Genomic DNA, 22,777 nt, shown 5'->3' with positions numbered 1-22,777 from the left:
TTGAAGGAATCCGTTCGTGTGGACTGAGTAGAGACGTTGTCATCGTTCAACGTTCGTGATCGCTCCGTGGATCTGCATCAAAGGTTTTGATCGTCACAAGAGACCTGCACCAAAGGTTTCAATCTTCACAAGAGGTGAATATTCTATCACTGATCATGACCATTCGTAAGGATCTCTAAAGGAGAAAATTTTAATTTTCGTTGCGTTTTGGATCGCAATTCTCCTACAGTCTACTCTGGGCATAGTATGCACGACAGGAGGAGGAACAGCAAGGACCAGGCTAGATGTCGGCATAGAAGCAAAGGTAGGAGCAGGACCCTCAGGCATGAAATTGGGAGGCATCCCCCAAGGGAACCCGGCTGGCATGACCGTTGGAACAAAGTGTGCACTGGCTGCAGGCACCGTCGAGGAGACAATCTCAGAGATGACTGCCCTCTGGGGAGGAGTTGAAGGTGTCGGAGAAGACTGGCTCTGGGCAGCCAAGAATGATTCCATCAAGGCACTTAATCTGGCCACTTCCTCTTTCAGCTCGCGGTTCTCTTGTTCCAGATGATCCATCAGTCTCGAAATGTTGGCTTTGGTGTAGTACCGGTGAGTCAACTTGTCTTCAAAATAAATGAAGAACACAGAGTTAGACCATAGGACAAGAAGCCGGGAACAAAACCTGCTTATGCACATGATGCATGCAATGCTTGTGCATATGATTTTTCTTTTTATTTTCAAAGGAACTTTAGGGTTCTATTTGCAAATTTTTGGAAATATTAAACATTTATCACATATGGAAATATCTCATCAAATAATATCGGGGAAAAGAAGTACAGCATTGTCAATCATATACAAGAGAAAAGGAAAATAGTCATCCTATGGATCCCTAGAAACAATCATCCAAAGCTCGGGAAACCGGAAGATAGGATGCACGAAGCCTCTTCACCTCCCTCTCGTAGGCTGCCTCCATATCTGCCTTCTCCTTGGCGAGTCGGTCGTACTTCCTCTTCCAAAACTTGGAAGACTGAGGAAGTAGAGAAGTCCATGCGTCGTCAGGATCATCAATAACCTGGTGTTCGAGGAACTCTATCAAAGCACCCTTCTCCTTGATCTGCTGAAGCAACTCTTCCCTTTCACGGATCCAGGCACGTGATCGGTCTTCGTCTCTCAACTCCTCTACTCCTTGGTTAGGGAGGGTTGAAGGCCCAACCATAAACAAAGGTGTAGGTCTCGGATACTCGTAAGGCATGAGATACTCAGACGCTCGCTTCCTAACCCAAGCAGTGTACGGCTCCATAGCAACACAATTCTTAGGACCCAACTCATTCCTTCCTTTCCTATGAATCTTGCGCTAGGCGCGGACCATTCTGCCCTTCAAGCCTTGGGGATCTTTACCCTCCTGAAAGAACACACCTTCTAACAGAAGGTTATTAGGTTTATCCTTTAGGGGGAACCCAAGCTGACGACGTGCTAAAACAGGGTTGTAGTTAATCCCACCACATGTACCAAGAAGAGGTACATTGGAAAATTCACCACAAGAGTCAATAATCTGCACACCATCATACACACGGTTGTACCAAGAGATATCATCATTAGTGAGAGACATGAGTCTCGTGGACCACCGTAGCATCCCTTGTTCTCCTTGAAGGCGACCGTTTGCGGTAAGTGAGAAATAAACCACTTATACAACAGAGGCAAACAGCACACAATGGCGCCACCACCCTTTGCATTCCTCATATGCAAAGAGAAATAGGTATCACCCAACAGAGTTGGAACGGGATTAAGAGTAGAGAAAATCCTGATAGCGTTCACATCCACAAACTTGTCGATGTTGGGGAACAATACCAATCCATAAATGAGAAGTACAAATATGGCCTCAAAGGCATCCTCACTCATGGCCTTCCCATATACAGTAGCTTGAGCAATGAGTAACTCAGAAGGGAGACCTTGAATTCCACCTTTGGTAGTCATATGAGCACCAACCAGAGATTCATCTATGTGCAACATGTCTACTATCTCTTGAGAAGTAGGAATACCCTCCAAGCCACTGAATGGCAACTGATCCAGAATAGGTATACCCACAAGGTAGGCATACTCCTCAAGGGTAGGCAAAAGCTGGAAATCCGGAAACGTGAAGCAACGATACAAGCGATCATAAAACTGTACCAATACACTCATCAACCTTTCATCCACCTGAGTCGTCAGAAGAGGAAGAAGCTTCCCAAAACGAGCCTTGAAACCCAAGGGATCTAGTACATAGGATGTCAGATTCCTTAACTCTTTCAAATCTGGTTGTCTGAAACTGTACTTCTTTGTATTTCTTCTTTGTCTTTCCATGTCTGAAAATTTTGCAAATAAACCCCTTAAGTTCCTTGATAATTTCCTTTATTATTGATGATATGGATGCAAATGGGTGCATGGATGCATGAATGCAACAATCACACTCAAGGATCAAGCAAAGCACACCAAACAAAGGTCATGGGATGGATCATATCATCCTTAATATCAATCATCCATTTTGGTGGATTATGGTTTACACCTTATCAACACCCAAGTTCCATTGATATTAAGGATACATGAACGAATCAACCATGAATCAAGGGTTTGTTACAAGTTACGAGCATGGGATCTCGGTTAAGAACCACCCCAAAGGGAATGCACTAGGGTTTAAACCTGCCAAACATGTCCTACAAGAGGTTCCCATAGTCATCATCCCATCTTTCGGATATTATCGGAGAAACGACTACTCGTTTTCCAAAAATATTCTCAAGAGAGACTCTTATGAGTGTAGTATCGCGTAATAATCGTATCAAATCTTACACTTGAACGACTTTCGCACTACATCCTAAGAATAGGCCAAGATGGGTTTGGTAAACTAAGGTCCTTGGCTTCTAAGGTCTATATTCGAAAGAGTAATATCTAACCACAACTTACTTGTGTGACATTATTGATCCCAACATGACCTCCACCAAGTGAATGGGCTTGCAAGTCAACTTGCTAAGGAATAACTCCACATAAGTCAACAAGACTACGCCATTCTCCTATCCTAAGTGCACTCGAGTCCGGGTATAGAACTCATCTCACAAAGATCACCAAGCAGACAAGGAATTAATATCAAGCAAATCAATCATTACATAAAATACAGTAATCCCAAATTGCACAAAAATATGTCACAAGACAATACAATACAACACAACAAGCATGAAAAGTAGGCAAAACCCACTAGGCAAATTATATTCCCCAGCAGAGTCGCCACTTTTCTGTAGCGGGGTATTCGTTACCATTAGAGATATTGACTAAATCCAAGGTAAATCATACAAGTCGAGTCGCCACCGCACTTCTATTTATCCAAAGGAATGGTTAGAAAGCGAACAAAAACCTAATAGTTTTAACAAAAACTGGTAAAAGAAACAGAGATCTAGGTAAGGGGGTTGGTTATGTAATGGGAAGGTGTTAGGCACCCAAAACATCCTAGGTACTCCTAAGGAGCCCTTTTCATACTTGTCGTGAAGGTTGTTTGTTTCGTTGAAAATTTTGTTTGTGCAAACATGAATGAAGAGATGAGAAGATAATGTACAAATTATTTACATTTTGTGTTTGGATGGATAAACCCATTGCCTACGTACCATCTTAAAAAAGATTAGGATCAAAACCTCGTAGTTCGGGGTAAAAATCTCAAAACAAGTTGGTGAATTGATTGGTCCAAAAGCCTTAAGGTCTTTTGTTATCAAAGGGAGAAAACTCAACCAAACCACAAATCCACCATGTGAGGATAGCTTCAACATGCTAGTGAGGGGTTAACCCTATAATAAGCATGGAAGACTTATTGTCCATCACTAAGGATATAGGTGAGTATTACATCTACCACAAGGATAACTCAAACCTGATAGCTAAAGGTTATGAAAGATTTTAAATTAAGAAAGTGGCCATTGGAACCACAAAAGACATTTGAATGGGTTATATTTACCAATTAGAAGTATATACAAAAATGGTCAAAGTTGACTTAAAGATTCAATTCAAAATAAGTGTTATGAAAAGAAAGCTTGAAAATCAAAAGCATAAGGCTTAGGTTTCTAATGTTTAAAAACAATGGTTAAATGTTTGCACAAAAAGCTTTGACTTGGGTTAGAGTGGAGAGAAGAAGAAGAAGGGCTAAGTCCTAAGCATACAAGAGGTGAGGGGAAAGAGAACAAAACCATACAAGGAGTTCCTCTCTTGAGATCATATTGATGATCCAAGTAGCTTCCATCATTTGGAATAAGCAATCACAAAGCATAAGCAATCAAACAAGTCTCCTAAGAGATCCTCAATGTGTCTTGTATCTTTCACTTTGAATGATCATGGCAATGGTCCTCCAATTAAGCTCAAGTAGAATTCCCTAGCACAAAAACACACACATCAAAAGTTCCATGAAGTAAATCAAGAATGGACAAGAGTGAGTTTAGAGATTTGGTCCTTCTAATCCATCTTCTTCATTAAGGTCCATTTACTCCAATTTTGCATAAGGAAAGTCCTAGAATCTAAGTCCAATTCTCCATTCTTTGCATAGGTAAAGTCCTAGAAACTAAGTCCATTTCTTTGCATTTGGTTCACAACAATCAAAACAAAATACAAGCATAATAATATATACACAATTATGTGCTCAAGTGAGCAAAAGGAAAATGGCATTAACATAAACATGTGCTCAAGTGAGCAAAGAGAAAAGCAAATGGATAATATGTGCAAGAATAGTAAATTGCATAAAAGTAAAGAGCAAAAAGTAAATGTTAATTGTCAATAGTTAGTGTTAGTAGTTAGTGTGCCATAAGGCAAATTTAGCGCTATGTTAAGCAATCGTAATTGGACTTATGTAGAAGTCACAACTATCTGAGGCCGGTCAATAATAATGTAGGCAACAACACAAGTTAGAAGTCTTGATTAGTGAACCAAGTTCCAACAACTTGCCATGCCAAAAAGAAAAAAGAGAATTGATCTTGTATTGGTTTAAGCCTTTTGCATGATTTAGAAGACAACTTATCCTTAATGCAAAGCCACTCACTTGATCAATTGATTAGATTTGAATCAAGGAAGATTAAGTCTCCCTAATCAATGCCAACTTATCAACCTTCAACTCATTGATCAAAAGGAAAGAAGAAGAAGAAGATGAAGAAGAAGATGAAGAAAGGATAAGGAAATGGAAAGATCAAAATGCATAAGATGAAATAATATGTACCAATCCATATGTATTGACCAAATGACATTGAAAGTCAAAGTCAAACAATGATATATCAGAAATGAGATGAAGATTGGAGATCAAACAATAAGCATAATATTTTTGGCATTTTCAATATTAAAATAAACTTGAATTAAAAATAATGGAAAGGTCAAACTTCAAAATCACTTCAAATCAACCTTCAAAGGTCCAAGTAATTTATCCTAAGTTCAACAAGGTCAAACAAAGTTTGACAAAAAATTTCAGCATTTTTTAAAGTCAGAAACTATTTTTAATCAATTAAAAATGAATAAAAATAACCTAATTGAACTAAAATCTCAAATAAATCTCAAATCAATTTAAAAATTGATGAGAATATTTTTCATAGATCCATCATCATTCAAATAGGTTAGGAAAATATTTTTGTATTTTTTGAATATCAAAAACTATTTAAAATGAATTAAAAATAACCAGAAAAGAGAAAATTCACAAAAAATATCAAATGACAAAATAAAAAATATTAAAAATCATAAATAGAAACTAGAATTTATTTGGAGACTAATGCAATTGGTCCCATAATTTTTGGGTTAAAAATGAAAGAGATATTGATTTTTGAAATAAAAAGGAATTAAAGAAAATAAAATCAGAAAATAAAAAATGCAGGAAAAACAAGGAGCGTTAGATCTGAGCTCATTAATTGAGCTGGTAGATCATATGCTCCAGAGATGCGCTCCCACCATACGCCTTGGTCAACTGAACCACACGCAGCATTAAAACAAGTCATAACATGGAACGGTCCAGATTAGATCTGGAAACAAGATCGTGTGGCCAAGAATTGATCTGGAGTTGGGATGGCCACCGGAGCCACCGTCTTCTCCGGTGAGCCTCAGAATTCCGGCCAGAGTTGCAGAGATCCAAACCTTAATGAAAATGCACGATCTATACATCTTTGGAAAGCTGGGATGATGCACATCATCCCTGTACCATCCATTTTCACTCTAGATTTCCATGGTGTGAGAAATCAGAGGTTGAAAAATCTGGTGTTCATCGTGAACTCAATGGATTTCAAAAATTGGATGCATAAACATGATGCCTCTATTGAGAGGACTTCAGCCAACACAAGATCTAAGCAAATAGGTCAATGGATGATGAGATTCGAATGAAATACCAGTTGAAGAGTAAGCTTGAATTCTGGTAACTTGAGCTCAATTCCTTGCTTGCTTTGCCAAAACAGAAGATCAGTGAGATAAATGATGAAGGTTTAGAAGCTTTAGATCTAAGAATTCAACCAGATGAAGTTGAATTTTGGATCTGAAAAATTTGAAGAAATATGGAAATTGCTTCTTTGGTGAGGTTGGGGAATCACGTCAGCAGGGTTTCAGGCGCCTTTAGGTTGAGTTTGAATGAAGCTGAACCCTTCTATTTATAGCAAAACAATACTGCAAGCAAGGTGAATTCTCATGTGCATGGAATTTGGATCCTTCATGCATGGGCCTGTACAGGCGCGTGCAAAGCCCAAAAGCTGATGCAAATGCATGCTGAACACAAACCAAGTTGAATTGGACGTGTAGTTTGAATGGCAATTGCTTGTGTATCAAGATTTGATGTGCATTCCATAATTATGCCTAAATGTTCAACTCTTCGAAAATACCATTTGCCAAATCCAAATATGATCATGTGAGTAATGGTTGGAAAGGTCTTGATGTAAGGAACAATTGTTATGTTGGGCAAAAATCCATTTTGAATGTGGAAATTTATGAAATTTGAGTTTAAAGTGTGATGTGCAAAACATGTCAATGCAAAGTTTCCAAATTTGGCCAATGTTCAAGCCCTTCTGTTTTGATGATGCAAGCCTCACATGAAAAAACCTCCAACATCAAAGTTGTATATATTTTCAAGACAATCAAGATGGATTTAAATTTTTCATCATTTGGATTTTTGATGAAGAAGTTATGGGCACTTGAAGTTGGACTTTTTTTGCTTTTTAATGCATTTGGTCAAAAAGAACCTATAATGTCTTGCATTATCACATGTATTTCCTTTGAGATTTTGAAATTTGGATCAACATAACATTTGAATTAGACATCGTAATCTTTCCAATGCATTTGATCCCACCTCAAAATCATAAAAAATGAATGAGTTATGTCCTTGGGAAGTTGACCCACAATTAGGGTTTCAGTCAAAATGACCTATAATGTATTGGAATGGGAGATGGCCTTCCAAGCTTCAAATCAATTTTTGATGAAACTGAAAGTTGTTCATATTGTCCTTAAGAACATATTTGCTTTTGGAACCATCTCCATATGACCAACACATAAAACGTTAGGTCTCAGTGCATTTCAAAATAGTCAGATGGATTGACTGATCAACTTCTCAAGTTCACAACCCATATCTTGATGAATTGATGATTGAGGACACTCAAATAAGTTCAAATATGCATGAAATGATGAATTAAAGAACTTCCGTTGATTGTATTTGATCATGGGTTGAGGTTGCTTCAAGAGCAAGGCATTGTGGGGTACAGATGAATTAGGATTTCCTTGGGGCACAAAACTCAAACCCTTTGACTTGCTTTGATCAAAATGGTGAATTGAGATGCTGGGGGGCATATTTGATGGATGAGAGCTTTGGGAACCATTACCATGCTTGCTATCATTTCCTCTTGACCATGTCTTTGTACCAATGATCTCCTTGAAGCTTTTGACCTTGTGATTGCTCAAGCTACAAACAAAAGATGTTAGTGACATATTTTTGTGCTTTTGGTTAGTCAACAAAATAAGAAAAGCAATGATATACAATTCAAACATGCTTGGTGATCTCAAACCACTCACAAGGAGTCCCACCCAAAGGCAAGGGGAACCAAGATGTTTATGATCCTTGAGGCAATGCCAAATGCAATGTTATGATGCCATGAGGGATCTTAGGGACAAAATTGGGGGTCTTACAACGGCTCTTGGACTATTCTTGCTCTTGGTGGAGGAAGGACCATATACAATTACTAAGGAGTGTCAAGACTGAAGTTCATTTCGATAGGAGGATGCTTTGTGTTTCATCGACTGGAAGCTGTCAGTGATGCACCTATTACCGCTAGAGTGGCTTTGTGCATGATGGAAGATCGACGAAGTTAGATGTTTTGGAAAACAAATATCGAGAGAATTGATGCGCCCTTATCGGTGTTGAGTTTGATTTAATCGAATGAGAACGAGTTTCATTTTTTATTCACTTGATCTCCTCTTTAGATGTGGAAGATAATTCAACATCGAGTTTAAAGATGGAGATTCGTAGAATACGCGGGAATTAAAAGTCAATTCCCACAAACGGTGCCGATATTCTGTTTTGGAACCAGAAATGTGAAGAGTTTCAGAAGTTGCGGCGGATAATAGATTTATGTACGACGGAATGGAGGTGTACCTGCAAGGTTAACACTCTAACTCTCAAGTCATTATGCGAAGAAAGAGAGAGTATTCAAGTTGTGTTTGAAACTTGTTACTTGAAATGATGCCATCCCGTATGTACAGGGAAGAGAAATAATTGCCTCGCTATTTTTCAGGCGCGAAAAGCAGAGACCGTTGGATATTCCTAAGGCGTAGATCTTCTATATATGAGTACATGAGTTTCTAGTGGTTAGGAGAATACTCTAAAATTCAATCGAGTAACTGACTAATACAGACGAACTCGGGGTGCTTCGTCTATGGGTGACAGGACCAACAAAGATGTGGCCTAATTGAGGGAGATATGTTCGGCCCATAATATATATATACAAAAAGTACATATAACAACGCCACCGTTACCACGGTCCTTCGAAGGACGGTGCTGATATCTCTAAATTCAGACGCCTATATATATATATATATATATATATATATATATATATATATATATATATATATATATATATATATATATATATATATATATATATATATATATATATATATATATATATATATATATATATATATATATATATATATATATATATATATATATATATATATATATATATATATATATATATATATTATAATTAAATGTTGCTAATTTATTACCACGAGTTTTTGAAACAACCGCAGTGATATCAGTTGTCATTTTATGAGTTCGATTCTCAGCTCCTGCTAATTCTTCATTTATCCAGAACTTACATTTTCATCATTTTTGGCAAGGGTTCATGGCGAACGTCAGATACCCAGAACTTACATTTTCATCATTTTTCGTCTTTTCCCCCCTTTTTCTTCATTTCTTCTCTTTTCTTCATTTCTTTCTCACACGTGAGTTCTGCATCGTCAAGTACCTGAAACAGGGTAACAACACCGACATAATACAATAAAACATACACAAAATTATACTAAAATGCATGCGAATCGAGTAAAATAAATGGTATACATTCACGTTATCGACCTTCTTTGTCTTCTCAATTCAACTATACCCTAGTTTCCTTAAGGAATCACAAACAACAAGCTTGAATCAAAGGTTTTGTGTTTACAATATGTTTCTACACAAGCAGATTTTACACAAATGAAATACAAAACACTTAAAGAAAAACTGTGTACAAAATTGTTAGCTTTTCACGTAGAAACAGACTTGTCAAATAATATAATGTCTCACAGCAGCGATATTTCTTCAAGTCTCCAAGTCCCACTTATATAGCATAATAAAAGAGACCGTTGGAGGGAAAAATATGGATACTAAATAGAGCGGTTGTTCACTGTTGGATTGGTGAAAGGAGTGATGTAATGTACAATCATTCTCCCATAAATTCAGTGACACGTGTGATGTATAATATTGTCCTTTGCCCAAGATATCAGGCAGTGGAAGGAATATTTAATTTGTACTATGTATTATTTGATCACGTATCCATTTTGATCTTATCTTCAAATTCATTGGCTTCTAATTAAAGTTCATGAAGAATGAAATGAAGAAACATACAACTGGATTCAGAAACTTCAGAATATTTAGTCAGAACCTTGACAACGTCGACAGTCTGGCTTGAGATCTTCAGTATCTTCAGAATCTTTAGAATATTCAAATTCTTCAGTCAGAACCTTGATAACCTCAACATATGGCTTGAGGTCTTTAGAATCTTCATCTAAGTAACAAAAGTTCAGATGCTTACCATTCTTCAGAAACTTGAAGATCAGAGTCATATCCATAAGCAGAAGTGAAGAGAATGTTGCAACAGCAACATAGCGTCTCTTCAGAAACTTCTCAGGAGTGAATTAGCATAGAAGCATAAAGAACATTACAACAACAGCTTGATACATTTCAGAACCTCTTAGGGTTAGTATAGAAGCAGAACTTCAAACACAATGTTCAGAAACTGATGACATTGCATGCCATATACTCAGAATCAGAACTGGCGGTTAAAGCTACACAATAACAAGCCATTAGGATACCAAAATTATTCTCACACAAATACAACATTGTTATCCTAAAAAGTCAAGGTATATATGCATAACCAAATATTGTTCTAACATGTCTCCCTCTAAGTACCAATGATTAAACTCGTCAAACATATTTCATAAACAAAAAAAACTCTTTGGAAGAAAAGAGGGGTTAGGATGCAATTGTCCTCTCAACTCCCAAGTACTCAGATTGTCGATCGTACCTAGCTTGTGGTAAGATACTTGTCTCCAAGTCTAAAATAAACCACAATTCATCAAATTTAATTTTCCGTCTTAGGGCCCTCAAAACTTTTTCACAAAGGACGTGTTACTTCCATTCTACAATGGTATGAACAAAGCTTAAGCCTCTCATGCACAAGCACACAAGTAATATTTAACTACTAGAATGTGATCCAAGCGCATTCATTCTACCGCAAACAAACAAACATTTAAGCCTTCCATGCGTGAGCACACAAGTCATGTTTAACTGCTAGAACGTGAAAGTTAACATTTTCCATTAAAAATAAATAACACACACACTATTTTATACTATGAATTATGGAGCCATGACTTCCTTATTGCACGATGAGGACATGTAGGAACAAGGGACCAAATCCTTTGTGATCACACTAATTTAAAACTTATTTTTTCTCCATTTACCGATAGCAAGTAACCTTCAGATAACAACATCCATATGCACGAAAAACAAGCATAGTGGTTTCCGTTGAGTACAACGGATGTGAGGGGTGCTAATACCTTCCCCTCGCATAACCTACTCCTGAACCGCTCTTGGTTGCGAAGACCATTATTTTGGAGTTTTATCGTTATTTTCCATTTCCTTTGGAATAAATAAAATTTGGTGGCGACTATATATTTTTCGTGGCGCAATAGCCGCGACCCTTCCCAAGAGAACCTTAGGCCTTATAGGCCTCTAAATATATACCTCCCTCAAAGGAGGAAGTGACATGTCATTACATCCTAAGCATAACGCTTAGACAAATAATTACACCCTGAAAGCATAACGCTTAGACAAATAATTACACCCTGAAAGCATAACGCTTGATCATAACACACTAATCACACCCCTTACACGCTTACTATAAGCACATTAACCATCAATAGAGCTTCTCACCTCACGTGAGTAGAACTCTTAAAACCACCACAAAATACCGTAGTACAGGGCTTCCTGCCGTCGTGGATAAGCCCTAACCACTCAAGTTGTTATAAACCTACTTAGGCCTCTGAGTCCCTTCGCCCCCTTACAGGAGGAACACACATATGTACTTTTTGGACAGTACTAGTTTGTACGTTGATGTGACCCTTTACTTATTTATTTATAACAATGTTTTAGGGTTTCGCAACCCTATAACCTTCGAAGTATGACGAGTGTCAAAACATTATTCTTTATATAATTTGATAACCATGCTTCAAATATTTGCAACTGGATAAGTAACGTCTATGACCTGACTAATGATGATTCAAGTTGTGTTTGAAACTTGTTACTTGAAATGATGCCATCCCGTATGTACAGGGAAGAGAAATAATTGCCTCGCTATTTTTCAGGCGCGAAAAGCAGAGACCGTTGGATATTCCTAAGGCGTAGATCTTCTATATATGAGTACATGAGTTTCTAGTGGTTAGGAGAATACTCTAAAATTCAATCGAGTAACTGACTAATACAGACGAACTCGGGGTGCTTCGTCTATGGGTGACAGGACCAACAAAGATGTGGCCTAATTGAGGGAGATATGTTCGGCCCATAATATATATATACAAAAAGTACATATAACAACGCCACCGTTACCACGGTCCTTCGAAGGACGGTGCTGATATCTCTAAATTCAGACGCCTATATATATATATATATATATATATATATATATATATATATATATATATATATATATATATATATTATATATATATATATAATATATATATATATATATATATATATATATATATATATATATATATATATATATATATATATATATATATATATTATAATTAAATGTTGCTAATTTATTACCACGAGTTTTTGAAACAACCGCAGTGATATCAGTTGTCATTTTATGAGTTCGATTCTCAGCTCCTGCTAATTCTTCATTTATCCAGAACTTACATTTTCATCATTTTTGGCAAGGGTTCATGGCGAACGTCAGATACCCAGAACTTACATTTTCATCATTTTTCGTCTTTTCCCCCCTTTTCTTCATTTCTTCTCTTTTCTTCATTTCTTTCTCACACGTGAGTTCTGCATCGTCAAGTACCTGAAACAGGGTAACAACACCGACATAATACAATAAAACATACACAAAATTATACTAAAATGCATGCGAATCGAGTAAAATAAATGGTATACATTCACGTTATCGACCTTCTTTGTCTTCTCAATTCAACTATACCCTAGTTTCCTTAAGGAATCACAAACAACAAGCTTGAATCAAAGGTTTTGTGTTTACAATATGTTTCTACACAAGCAGATTTTACACAAATGAAATACAAAACACTTAAAGAAAAACTGTGTACAAAATTGTTAGCTTTTCACGTAGAAACAGACTTGTCAAATAATATAATGTCTCACAGCAGCGATATTTCTTCAAGTCTCCAAGTCCCACTTATATAGCATAATAAAAGAGACCGTTGGAGGGAAAAATATGGATACTAAATAGAGCGGTTGTTCACTGTTGGATTGGTGAAAGGAGTGATGTAATGTACAATCATTCTCCCATAAATTCAGTGACACGTGTGATGTATAATATTGTCCTTTGCCCAAGATATCAGGCAGTGGAAGGAATATTTAATTTGTACTATGTATTATTTGATCACGTATCCATTTTGATCTTATCTTCAAATTCATTGGCTTCTAATTAAAGTTCATGAAGAATGAAATGAAGAAACATACAACTGGATTCAGAAACTTCAGAATATTTAGTCAGAACCTTGACAACGTCGACAGTCTGGCTTGAGATCTTCAGTATCTTCAGAATCTTTAGAATATTCAAATTCTTCAGTCAGAACCTTGATAACCTCAACATATGGCTTGAGGTCTTTAGAATCTTCATCTAAGTAACAAAACTTCAGATGCTTACCATTCTTCAGAAACTTGAAGATCAGAGTCATATCCATAAGCAGAAGTGAAGAGAATGTTGCAACAGCAACATAGCGTCTCTTCAGAAACTTCTCAGGAGTGAATTAGCATAGAAGCATAAAGAACATTACAACAACAGCTTGATACATTTCAGAACCTCTTAGGGTTAGTATAGAAGCAGAACTTCAAACACAATGTTCAGAAACTGATGACATTGCATGCCATATACTCAGAATCAGAACTGGCGGTTAAAGCTACACAATAACAAGCCATTAGGATACCAAAATTATTCTCACACAAATACAACATTGTTATCCTAAAAAGTCAAGGTATATATGCATAACCAAATATTGTTCTAACATGTCTCCCTCTAAGTACCAATGATTAAACTCGTCAAACATATTTCATAAACAAAAAAAACTCTTTGGAAGAAAAGAGGGGTTAGGATGCAATTGTCCTCTCAACTCCCAAGTACTCAGATTGTCGATCGTACCTAGCTTGTGGTAAGATACTTGTCTCCAAGTCTAAAATAAACCACAATTCATCAAATTTAATTTTCCGTCTTAGGGCCCTCAAAACTTTTTCACAAAGGACGTGTTACTTCCATTCTACAATGGTATGAACAAAGCTTAAGCCTCTCATGCACAAGCACACAAGTAATATTTAACTACTAGAATGTGATCCAAGCGCATTCATTCTACCGCAAACAAACAAACATTTAAGCCTTCCATGCGTGAGCACACAAGTCATGTTTAACTGCTAGAACGTGAAAGTTAACATTTTCCATTAAAAATAAATAACACACACACTATTTTATACTATGAATTATGGAGCCATGACTTCCTTATTGCACGATGAGGACATGTAGGAACAAGGGACCAAATCCTTTGTGATCACACTAATTTAAAACTTATTTTTTCTCCATTTACCGATAGCAAGTAACCTTCAGATAACAACATCCATATGCACGAAAAACAAGCATAGTGGTTTCCGTTGAGTACAACGGATGTGAGGGGTGCTAATACCTTCCCCTCGCATAACCTACTCCTGAACCGCTCTTGGTTGCGAAGACCATTATTTTGGAGTTTTATCGTTATTTTCCATTTCCTTTGGAATAAATAAAATTTGGTGGCGACTATATATTTTTCGTGGCGCAATAGCCGCGACCCTTCCCAAGAGAACCTTAGGCCTTATAGGCCTCTAAATATATACCTCCCTCAAAGGAGGAAGTGACATGTCATTACATCCTAAGCATAACGCTTAGACAAATAATTACACCCTGAAAGCATAACGCTTAGACAAATAATTACACCCTGAAAGCATAACGCTTGATCATAACACACTAATCACACCCCTTACACGCTTACTATAAGCACATTAACCATCAATAGAGCTTCTCACCTCACGTGAGTAGAACTCTTAAAACCACCACAAAATACCGTAGTACAGGGCTTCCTGCCGTCGTGGATAAGCCCTAACCACTCAAGTTGTTATAAACCTACTTAGGCCTCTGAGTCCCTTCGCCCCCTTACAGGAGGAACACACATATGTACTTTTTGGACAGTACTAGTTTGTACGTTGATGTGACCCTTTACTTATTTATTTATAACAATGTTTTAGGGTTTCGCAACCCTATAACCTTCGAAGTATGACGAGTGTCAAAACATTATTCTTTATATAATTTGATAACCATGCTTCAAATATTTGCAACTGGATAAGTAACGTCTATGACCTGACTAATGATGATGGCATTGTCAACCATATATGAACTGATCTAACGACATACAACCTTCTTGGCATTGTGAAGTTTCAAGAAAGCTCTATATTTAGACAGGGTCATAACCAATTTGGACCTTTGAACCCGACCGAAACAAATCCATTTCAATTTTTTATAATATTTTTTTAAATAACATTTAAATGATGAGTATATAAAATTATTTTAAAAATTAAAAAATAATTAAACATAATTTTTTTTAAAAGGACTAAAACTTCTTGCACAATCTTATAATGACTAAAAAAATATATCTTAAAAAAAACAAATAAAAAAAATAATTTTATAAAAAATAAAAATATATTTAACTCTATAATTTAATACTACGTCTTTTTTACTTAAGAAAAAAAAAGTTAAAATAAACCAACCACACATGTTTTTCTATTTTCTATTTCTTAAAACAATTTTAAAATTTTTTATTCTCTAATAAAAATAGTGTTTTTTTTTATATTTTAATAGTTGAAATTCACCTTAATATTGATGCACAACTATCAACTTGTCTAATCTAATGTCGCGAACATCTATGAAATCAAAATAAAACAGTTTAATAAAACTTATTCAGAGAGACTCAAAGTATTTTTTTTTTCAATTTAGAGAATTATTATACCTAAAAGAAATAAAACTAAATAAATGCCACTTCAATGAATGCTATGATCAAACAATTACCTTACTAAATATTTCAAAAAAATGTAATTAGAATCACAAAATAATCTTAGTTTTTCTTTCTCGAGCTAACACAGTTAAATTAAAATTTTAGTAACCCTTAACATAATGACCCGACATTTAGGAAATTCTTAACACTCTTATTCCAAAGCACAACTCCTGACTAAAAAGATAAATTTCTCCTAACTAACTCCAATAATATTTCTTAATAAATCCCTCACTCATTCCCTTCCCTACAAATGCGGCAACATATTCTAGTTTATTATATTTCAACACTTCTCATCTTTTAAACTAATTTTTGAGACAAGATCAGAGTCCATTGAATATGATATCAAAGTTATGATAAGAACTGCAATGTGAAGACTTAGGAACCCACACTAAGCATTAAACTGAGATCTGAGCTCAGGTAACACAATATCACATTCTTAGAATATTTACTCTTAATTTTGTTGATTTCAACTATAACAAGCTGATTGATAATGATTGCACATGTTGGTAATAGAAGACAAGACAATATAGAAGCAAAGTTCATCTAACAATTACTCTTCTACTGAGAACTCAAGGTACACATTCTTGATAATTGAAGCAAAAACAAACTTTGTAAATGATATATCTGAAGATTGAAGGTAGAAATGAAGTTACAATTTATAAACCGCAATAAAAGGCATAATAACGCTTCCTATCCAAAGTTGACCATCTTTCTCCTCAACTTCACTGGCAGCTCTAACAACTTTTCCCTCAGTGTCCTCCAATATCTGCAGCAATTTACCTTCAGGACTATACTTCACAATCACACCATGTTGGTTTCCTCCAATATGAATCAGATATTGAAACTTCAATGGTATAGGAAGCTTGAGTATAACTTTACTTATCCATGGATATAAACCAGTAATGTATGAATACATAGTTCTTCTACAGTGAATTGCCACCCAAAAATCACCATCTTCATTCACCCTCACATTGTCGGGAGGTCCAGGTACGATTGCGATGATCTCTGAAGTTCCAGCCTTTTCTCCTTTTAGCCAATATTTACGTAACCTATGCAGTAAGAAACAGTTGGTTTAAAAAATAACACATTCATATGATTTCTGACAAAAAAAGTTTATAGAGAATAGAAGGCAAGCGGGCAACAAGATGCGCCGCTACCTATTTTTAGATGACAGAACCAATTCTCTTAAAAACTACATATATTGACCTAAGAGATACAACATTGTTATGCATAAACCTTTTGACTCTCTGTAATATATGCACAACTTTTGACATGGAAATATAATTACTATCACACTTACATTTTTCTATCCAAAAAATAGAAGACGGCTAGCTAAAGTGGTAAGGTTTACTGACCTGCCAATATCCGCTTCACAAAAGATAAAGAAGGAACCATCTTTACTTAAGGAAATGCCATTTGGGAATTGAATGTTTCTCACAAGAACAGTGGTTTCCTTTGTTGTAGGGTTGTATTTCAAAACCTTGCCACTATCATCCCCGGAAGCTGCCAGCTGAAAAAAATTTCTGTTACAAAATCATGTCAGAAACAAGACAGATGAAACAATCCAATATCTTTATTTCCGAACTCAGAACTTTAAGTTAGACACAAACAAAAAGCTAGACTTATGCAAAATAGTCAATAATCATCCCAGAATGATGAACCATCTTATGCTGTCATCACTCTATGAACAAATATTAACATGATGCCATTCACTAATTTCAAAAAGTTGCATGCAAATTCGGAGTCTAAAAGTTTATCAACAAAATCATACCTCCTCTGATAAATTTCACTGCTATGGGTAAAATAAACATTTCCTTCGGCATCTACATCAACATCATTAGTAAATCTCAGAGGCACCCCTTCAACTTCAGTTGTAAGCGACGTTGCTAAGCCGCCCTCGGGCCCCACCTTCATGAGTCCAAGATATGCATCTGCAATATACAATTCACCTGTTTTCTTGTGAAATCTGAGTCCTAAAGGCCTTCCACAGATATGTTCAGTTTTCACGTAACTAAATGGCGTTGCAGCTTCAACAGGAAGAGGTTTACAGAATGATCTGTTTTTGAAATAGAGAAACAAGAAACTTCATTATCATTTAATCATAACGGAATTTCACAAAAATTCATTACCATTTAATCATAACGGAACTTCACATGATAAAGGTGACTAAGTGGGATGTTGGGGTTCCAACCCACGCCTCCAAAGTTTTAAAAAACTACAGGTGGCCTCGAAAAGGGATGCGACAACTGTACCGACCAAAATCGCTTGTTTTTTAAAATGTGGCGCACCCCTTCCCTTGTCTACGAAATGAGTTACTATATCTTATGTAGTATGATAAAAATATGATTTATATATTCAAGTTCATAGCAGAAGATACTAATTATAGTCTAAAGAATGAAGAAAAGACAAGAGTTTTGAGAAAGGAATTGTGATGTAACGTACCTATTGGGCGAAGTGTAAGCGAAATCAACCCAATTATGCTCATCATTGAGGAACAAGATTCTACCATCAGCAACAGCGGTGTAAGGTCCACGACCAAGATTGTCGAAAACAATGCTCTCGGGTCCTTGTATTTGGTTCAAAAATCTAATATGAGAGTTTTGCAGCAAGTTGTGTTGGTCTCTGTCTTTAGGCAGTTCAGACCATGCTGGCGTGTGAATCTTTTTGACCTCAAAATTAGGGAAATTTGCAATGGGACTGTAGTTGAATGGGTCTAAACCGCAGTATAGAGCAAACAGGAGAAAGATAGCGGCGAAGATTTGAGTAAAAGTCATGGTATTGGAATGAGAGAGAAATGAATGATTGAAGGTTGAAGATATTAGTTGTTGAGTGAGTGAGTGAGTCAGTGTAGTTATTAGTGAAACTTTGAAGTGGGTTGGTAGCAGCAAACCACAATTAGACTTGAAATGAGGTTTTATTATATAGAACAAAAGATAAATATCTGCCGACAGTTTTCCTTTTGATTTGTGTGTTGATTTTGGATAAGGTGAGACAAGTAAAGTTGCTGAGGTGGATGGTTGTTATTGGTTTGGATTTGTGACATTTTGTGTTTTGTTATCCCACTTGGTTGGATAAGAGATTTGAGTTTTTGTGAAATTGTGTCTCTCTCAAGGAGTCGAGATTTCAAGTGCTTTTGTTTGATGGAAACCAAAAGGTGTTAATTTTTGAATGTGTTTTTAAATTTCTTTCTTGAATTATTATTAAATATAATAAAGATTAAGCTTTATTAATCTTCTGCTTTCTTCATTTAATTATTTTATTTTAGTTACTTTTAACACTTTGATATTTTCTACGAATATGAATCACATAATTGAATATTGATGCTCCATTCAATTAAGATGATAGATTTATTGTTTAATTAGTTAATACTTAAAAAAGAGTCTAATTAATATTAAGTAAGTGGTTAAAATCTCAATGACAAATACAACTAAGTTTTCATTTTCATTTTTTTGATTGAATTCTAGTTTGGGTTTAAGGGATATGAGTTGATGGGTTATTGACTCATAGTGATTAGTTCATAATTATTAGTTTAGAATTTTGTTCTTGATTTCTATATGAGTAAAAATCATAAAGTTATGAACATATTCAACAAGTGATTTCAGAGTCACTCATCTCTGATTCAATTTGAATTTGAGATTTTTTTATATTAGAGTTCGAAAATTGGACTCCCTTTTAATCTCTCTATTTTGTTTAAGGTTCATGTCTTTTTATCGTAGTTCATGATTTCGATCTTAATTGATTAAAATGTATTTATAATTTTTAATCATGTTGCCTTCAATATACTTTGCCAAGCGAAATCGGAATTGTACATGAACCAATATGTTTAGAAATCAATTTCATGTTATAACACAGTTTTTTTAAGACCGTGACAGTAATAACATCAAACAGATTTATTAGTTAAATTATGAGGGTTATAAACCTCCTCTAAATGCATAAATTCTCTAACACATTTCATCAAACGGTTTCTGAGCAATCTTTCAATGATTCATCTTGTAGATCTTATGATGTTCATCAGTTTCATTGGGAAGATCTCTCCCCATAATCTGGTACTAGTGGTTTTGGTTCATCACAACAACAACATATGGAATGGATCCTTTGATTTCTCAATTTAATATGTTGTTTGTTGTCATGGACATCAAGTCTAGTCATTCATATAGCTCTTTTTTCATACATTACCATGCACTCAAAATAAAAGGACATGTCAATTATTTGTAGTGACGGTATCATACATTTCATGAGTGGGAGTATATGCTTTGCTCCTTTCTGTCACATATCGATACAATCTTATGCAACATCTCTTCCAAATACAAACTCCATATATAAAGCATCATATTACATCACTAACAAAAGGTATACACAGGAAAATTGGATTATAAAACTCAAGACATTTCTTTTGACATTTGTTACTTTGTTAAAAAAAGAAAAGAAATATGGTTGATAGTTCACCAATCACAATTGTAAGACAATGGAAATCGTGTCCTTCTAATTGATTTGAATAGAATATATATACATCAATGTGTAACATTTGGTCAACTATCTAATTATGATACAACATAATTATAGGAAACTAATTATGACTAATTATAACAAAATATTATATTCTATCACACCCCCGCAGTCGAAGTGGGAGGTTCATGGACGCTTAGACTGGTCCGAAAATCATCAAAGAGAATGTGAAGAAATCCTTTGGTGAAGATGTCTACGATCTGATGTCTTGAGGAAACATGAAGGACGCGAGCCTGGCCATGAGGTACCTTTTCCCGAACAAAATGAATTTCCATCTTAATATGTTTAGTGCGCTAATGCTGCACAGAATTACCAGATAGATAGATGGCACTAACATTGTCACAATACACCAAAGTGGCATGAGGAATAGGAAAATGGAGTTCCAGGAGAAGATTGTGAATCCAACATGATTCAGAGACAACATTGCCAACCCCTCTATATTCGGCTTCAGCACTGAACGGGAGAGAGTTGGCTGCCTTTTGGAAGACCAAGAAATAAGGTTGTCACCTAGAAAAACACAATAACCAGATGTAGAACATCTGGTGTCAGGACATCCACCCCAATCAACGTAAGAGTAGGAGATAAGCTTTGTAATGAGAGATGGGGATAAGTGTAGTCCAAAGTGTAAGATGCCCTGAACATAGCGCAAAATGCGCTTAAGAGCAAGCATGTGTTTCGTGCGAGAGGCATGCATGTGAAGACAAACTTGTTGAACAACATATGATATATCAGTTCGAGTGAAGGTGAGATACTGTAGGGCCCCTGAAGACTCCGATACAAGGAGGGATCCTCATAAGAAGTGTCGGATGAGGTGCTGAATTTCTGCTTGGTGTCAACAGAAGTGGCTGATGGTTTACAGGATGCCATGCCAGCACGTTCAATGATCTCTAAAGAATAAGTTCTTTGACTTGGAAATATGCCATCAGGATGACGAGATACTGCAATACCCAAAAAGTAACTCAAAGGGTCCAAATCCTTCATTGTAAAATCAGATGCTAAGAGTGACATAATTGATAGGCGGAGGACCTGATTGGAGGTGATGAGGATGATGTCGTCTACATATAGTAGAATGTAGGTCATGTCTAAACCTTGTCGATATATGAAGAGGGAGTGGTCTGATGTGCTATGGCGAAAGCCAATGGTGGCGACATAGTTAGTAAAAATGTTGGTACCGTGTCCTAGGCGCTTGCTTGAGACCATATAATGACTTCTTCGACCGACATACATAATCTGGATGACGGAGGTCACGGAAACCCAATGGTTGATGCATGTAAACAGTCTCATGAAGATCACCATGTAAAAAGGCATTTTGGACATCCAGTTGATGAATGGGCCAGGATTTGGAGAGAGCAATGGTAAGCATTATTCGAATGGTAGCGAGTTTCACAACGGGGCTAAAAGTCTCATCACAATCCACACCTGCAACTTGTGACCTGCCATCACCTACAAGATGGGCCTTATAACGCTCAAAGGAGCCATCAAAATTTTTCTTATGCCTAAAAATCCACATACATCGAATAAGATTAGCATCACAAGGACGAGGAACTAAATCCCACATCTTATTTCGAATAAGAGTGTCAAATTCAGATTGCATTGCGGATTTCCAAATCGGGTCTAATAAGGCTAGTTTGGGGTTTTTAGGTATGAGAAATATGGTGTGGTCAGCGTGAGAGATTGATAAGTTAAATATCATGCGGGTTTTGATAATGTCTTTCATGCTTCAGGTGGTGATGGTTCGTGTAGGTGGAGGTGGATGCGGTTGAATTGGTGTTGGTGATGGAGAGTTTATTGTAATGAGTGTATTGATTGAAGAGGTAGGAGATGATGATTGTTGGTTTATTGAGGGTAGTGGTTGGTCAATTGATATTTTGGGTGTGTTGGTTATGTGCAACAGGTGGTGAAATTTGATTTTGCCACTGATGTATAAGGTAGGGGTGAATGTCATCATCTAGGAATTTATAAGAGTGAGGTGAAGGGGAGTGTATCTTGGTGAAGGGAAATTGAGTTTCGTCAAAGATAACATGCCTCGAAAATATTAATTCTCTATTAGATAAATCAAAACACTTGTAACCTCTATGATTCAGCGGATAACCCAAGAAGACACATGGAGTAGAGCGGGGTTGTAACTTATGAATGGTAGATAACAGGAATAATGGATAACATAGATAACCAAAGATTCTAAGATGTGAGTAGGTGG

General features: G+C 36.1%; 1 protein-coding gene across 1 annotated transcript; it reads right to left on the bottom strand.

Moving 5' to 3' along the window:
* Positions 1 to 16,601: 16,601 nt before the first annotated feature.
* LOC127108031 (protein STRICTOSIDINE SYNTHASE-LIKE 3) lies at positions 16,602 to 18,997 on the bottom strand. The gene is made up of 4 exons (XM_051045392.1): positions 18,517 to 18,997; positions 17,846 to 18,130; positions 17,430 to 17,597; positions 16,602 to 17,123 (listed from the first exon to the last, which is right to left on the bottom strand). The coding sequence occupies exons 1-4, from the start codon at positions 18,846 to 18,848 to the stop codon at positions 16,724 to 16,726; spliced, it is 1,185 nt and encodes a 394-aa protein (XP_050901349.1). The 5' UTR covers positions 18,849 to 18,997; the 3' UTR covers positions 16,602 to 16,723.
* Positions 18,998 to 22,777: the final 3,780 nt, after the last annotated feature.

Source organism: Lathyrus oleraceus, chromosome 7, assembly GCF_024323335.1.
Source record: "Lathyrus oleraceus cultivar Zhongwan6 chromosome 7, CAAS_Psat_ZW6_1.0, whole genome shotgun sequence".
Lineage (NCBI taxonomy): Eukaryota > Viridiplantae > Streptophyta > Magnoliopsida > Fabales > Fabaceae > Lathyrus > Lathyrus oleraceus.
Note: the sequence above shows the minus strand (reverse complement) of the source record. Positions and strands in the feature narration are given on the sequence as shown.

What these genes read in the sequence shown, in the direction of transcription:
- LOC127108031 (XM_051045392.1), bottom strand. Translation starts at nt 18,848, where the DNA reads ATGACTTTTACTCAAATCTTCGCCGCTATCTTTCTCCTGTTTGCTCTA. An exon ending in GCTTACACTTCGCCCAATAG is followed by an intron (nt 18,131 to 18,516) that starts GTACGTTACATC and finishes TTTCAAAAACAG; the next exon opens with ATCATTCTGTAAACCTCTTC. An exon ending in AGTGAAATTTATCAGAGGAG is followed by an intron (nt 17,598 to 17,845) that starts GTATGATTTTGT and finishes ATTTTGTAACAG; the next exon opens with AAATTTTTTTCAGCTGGCAG.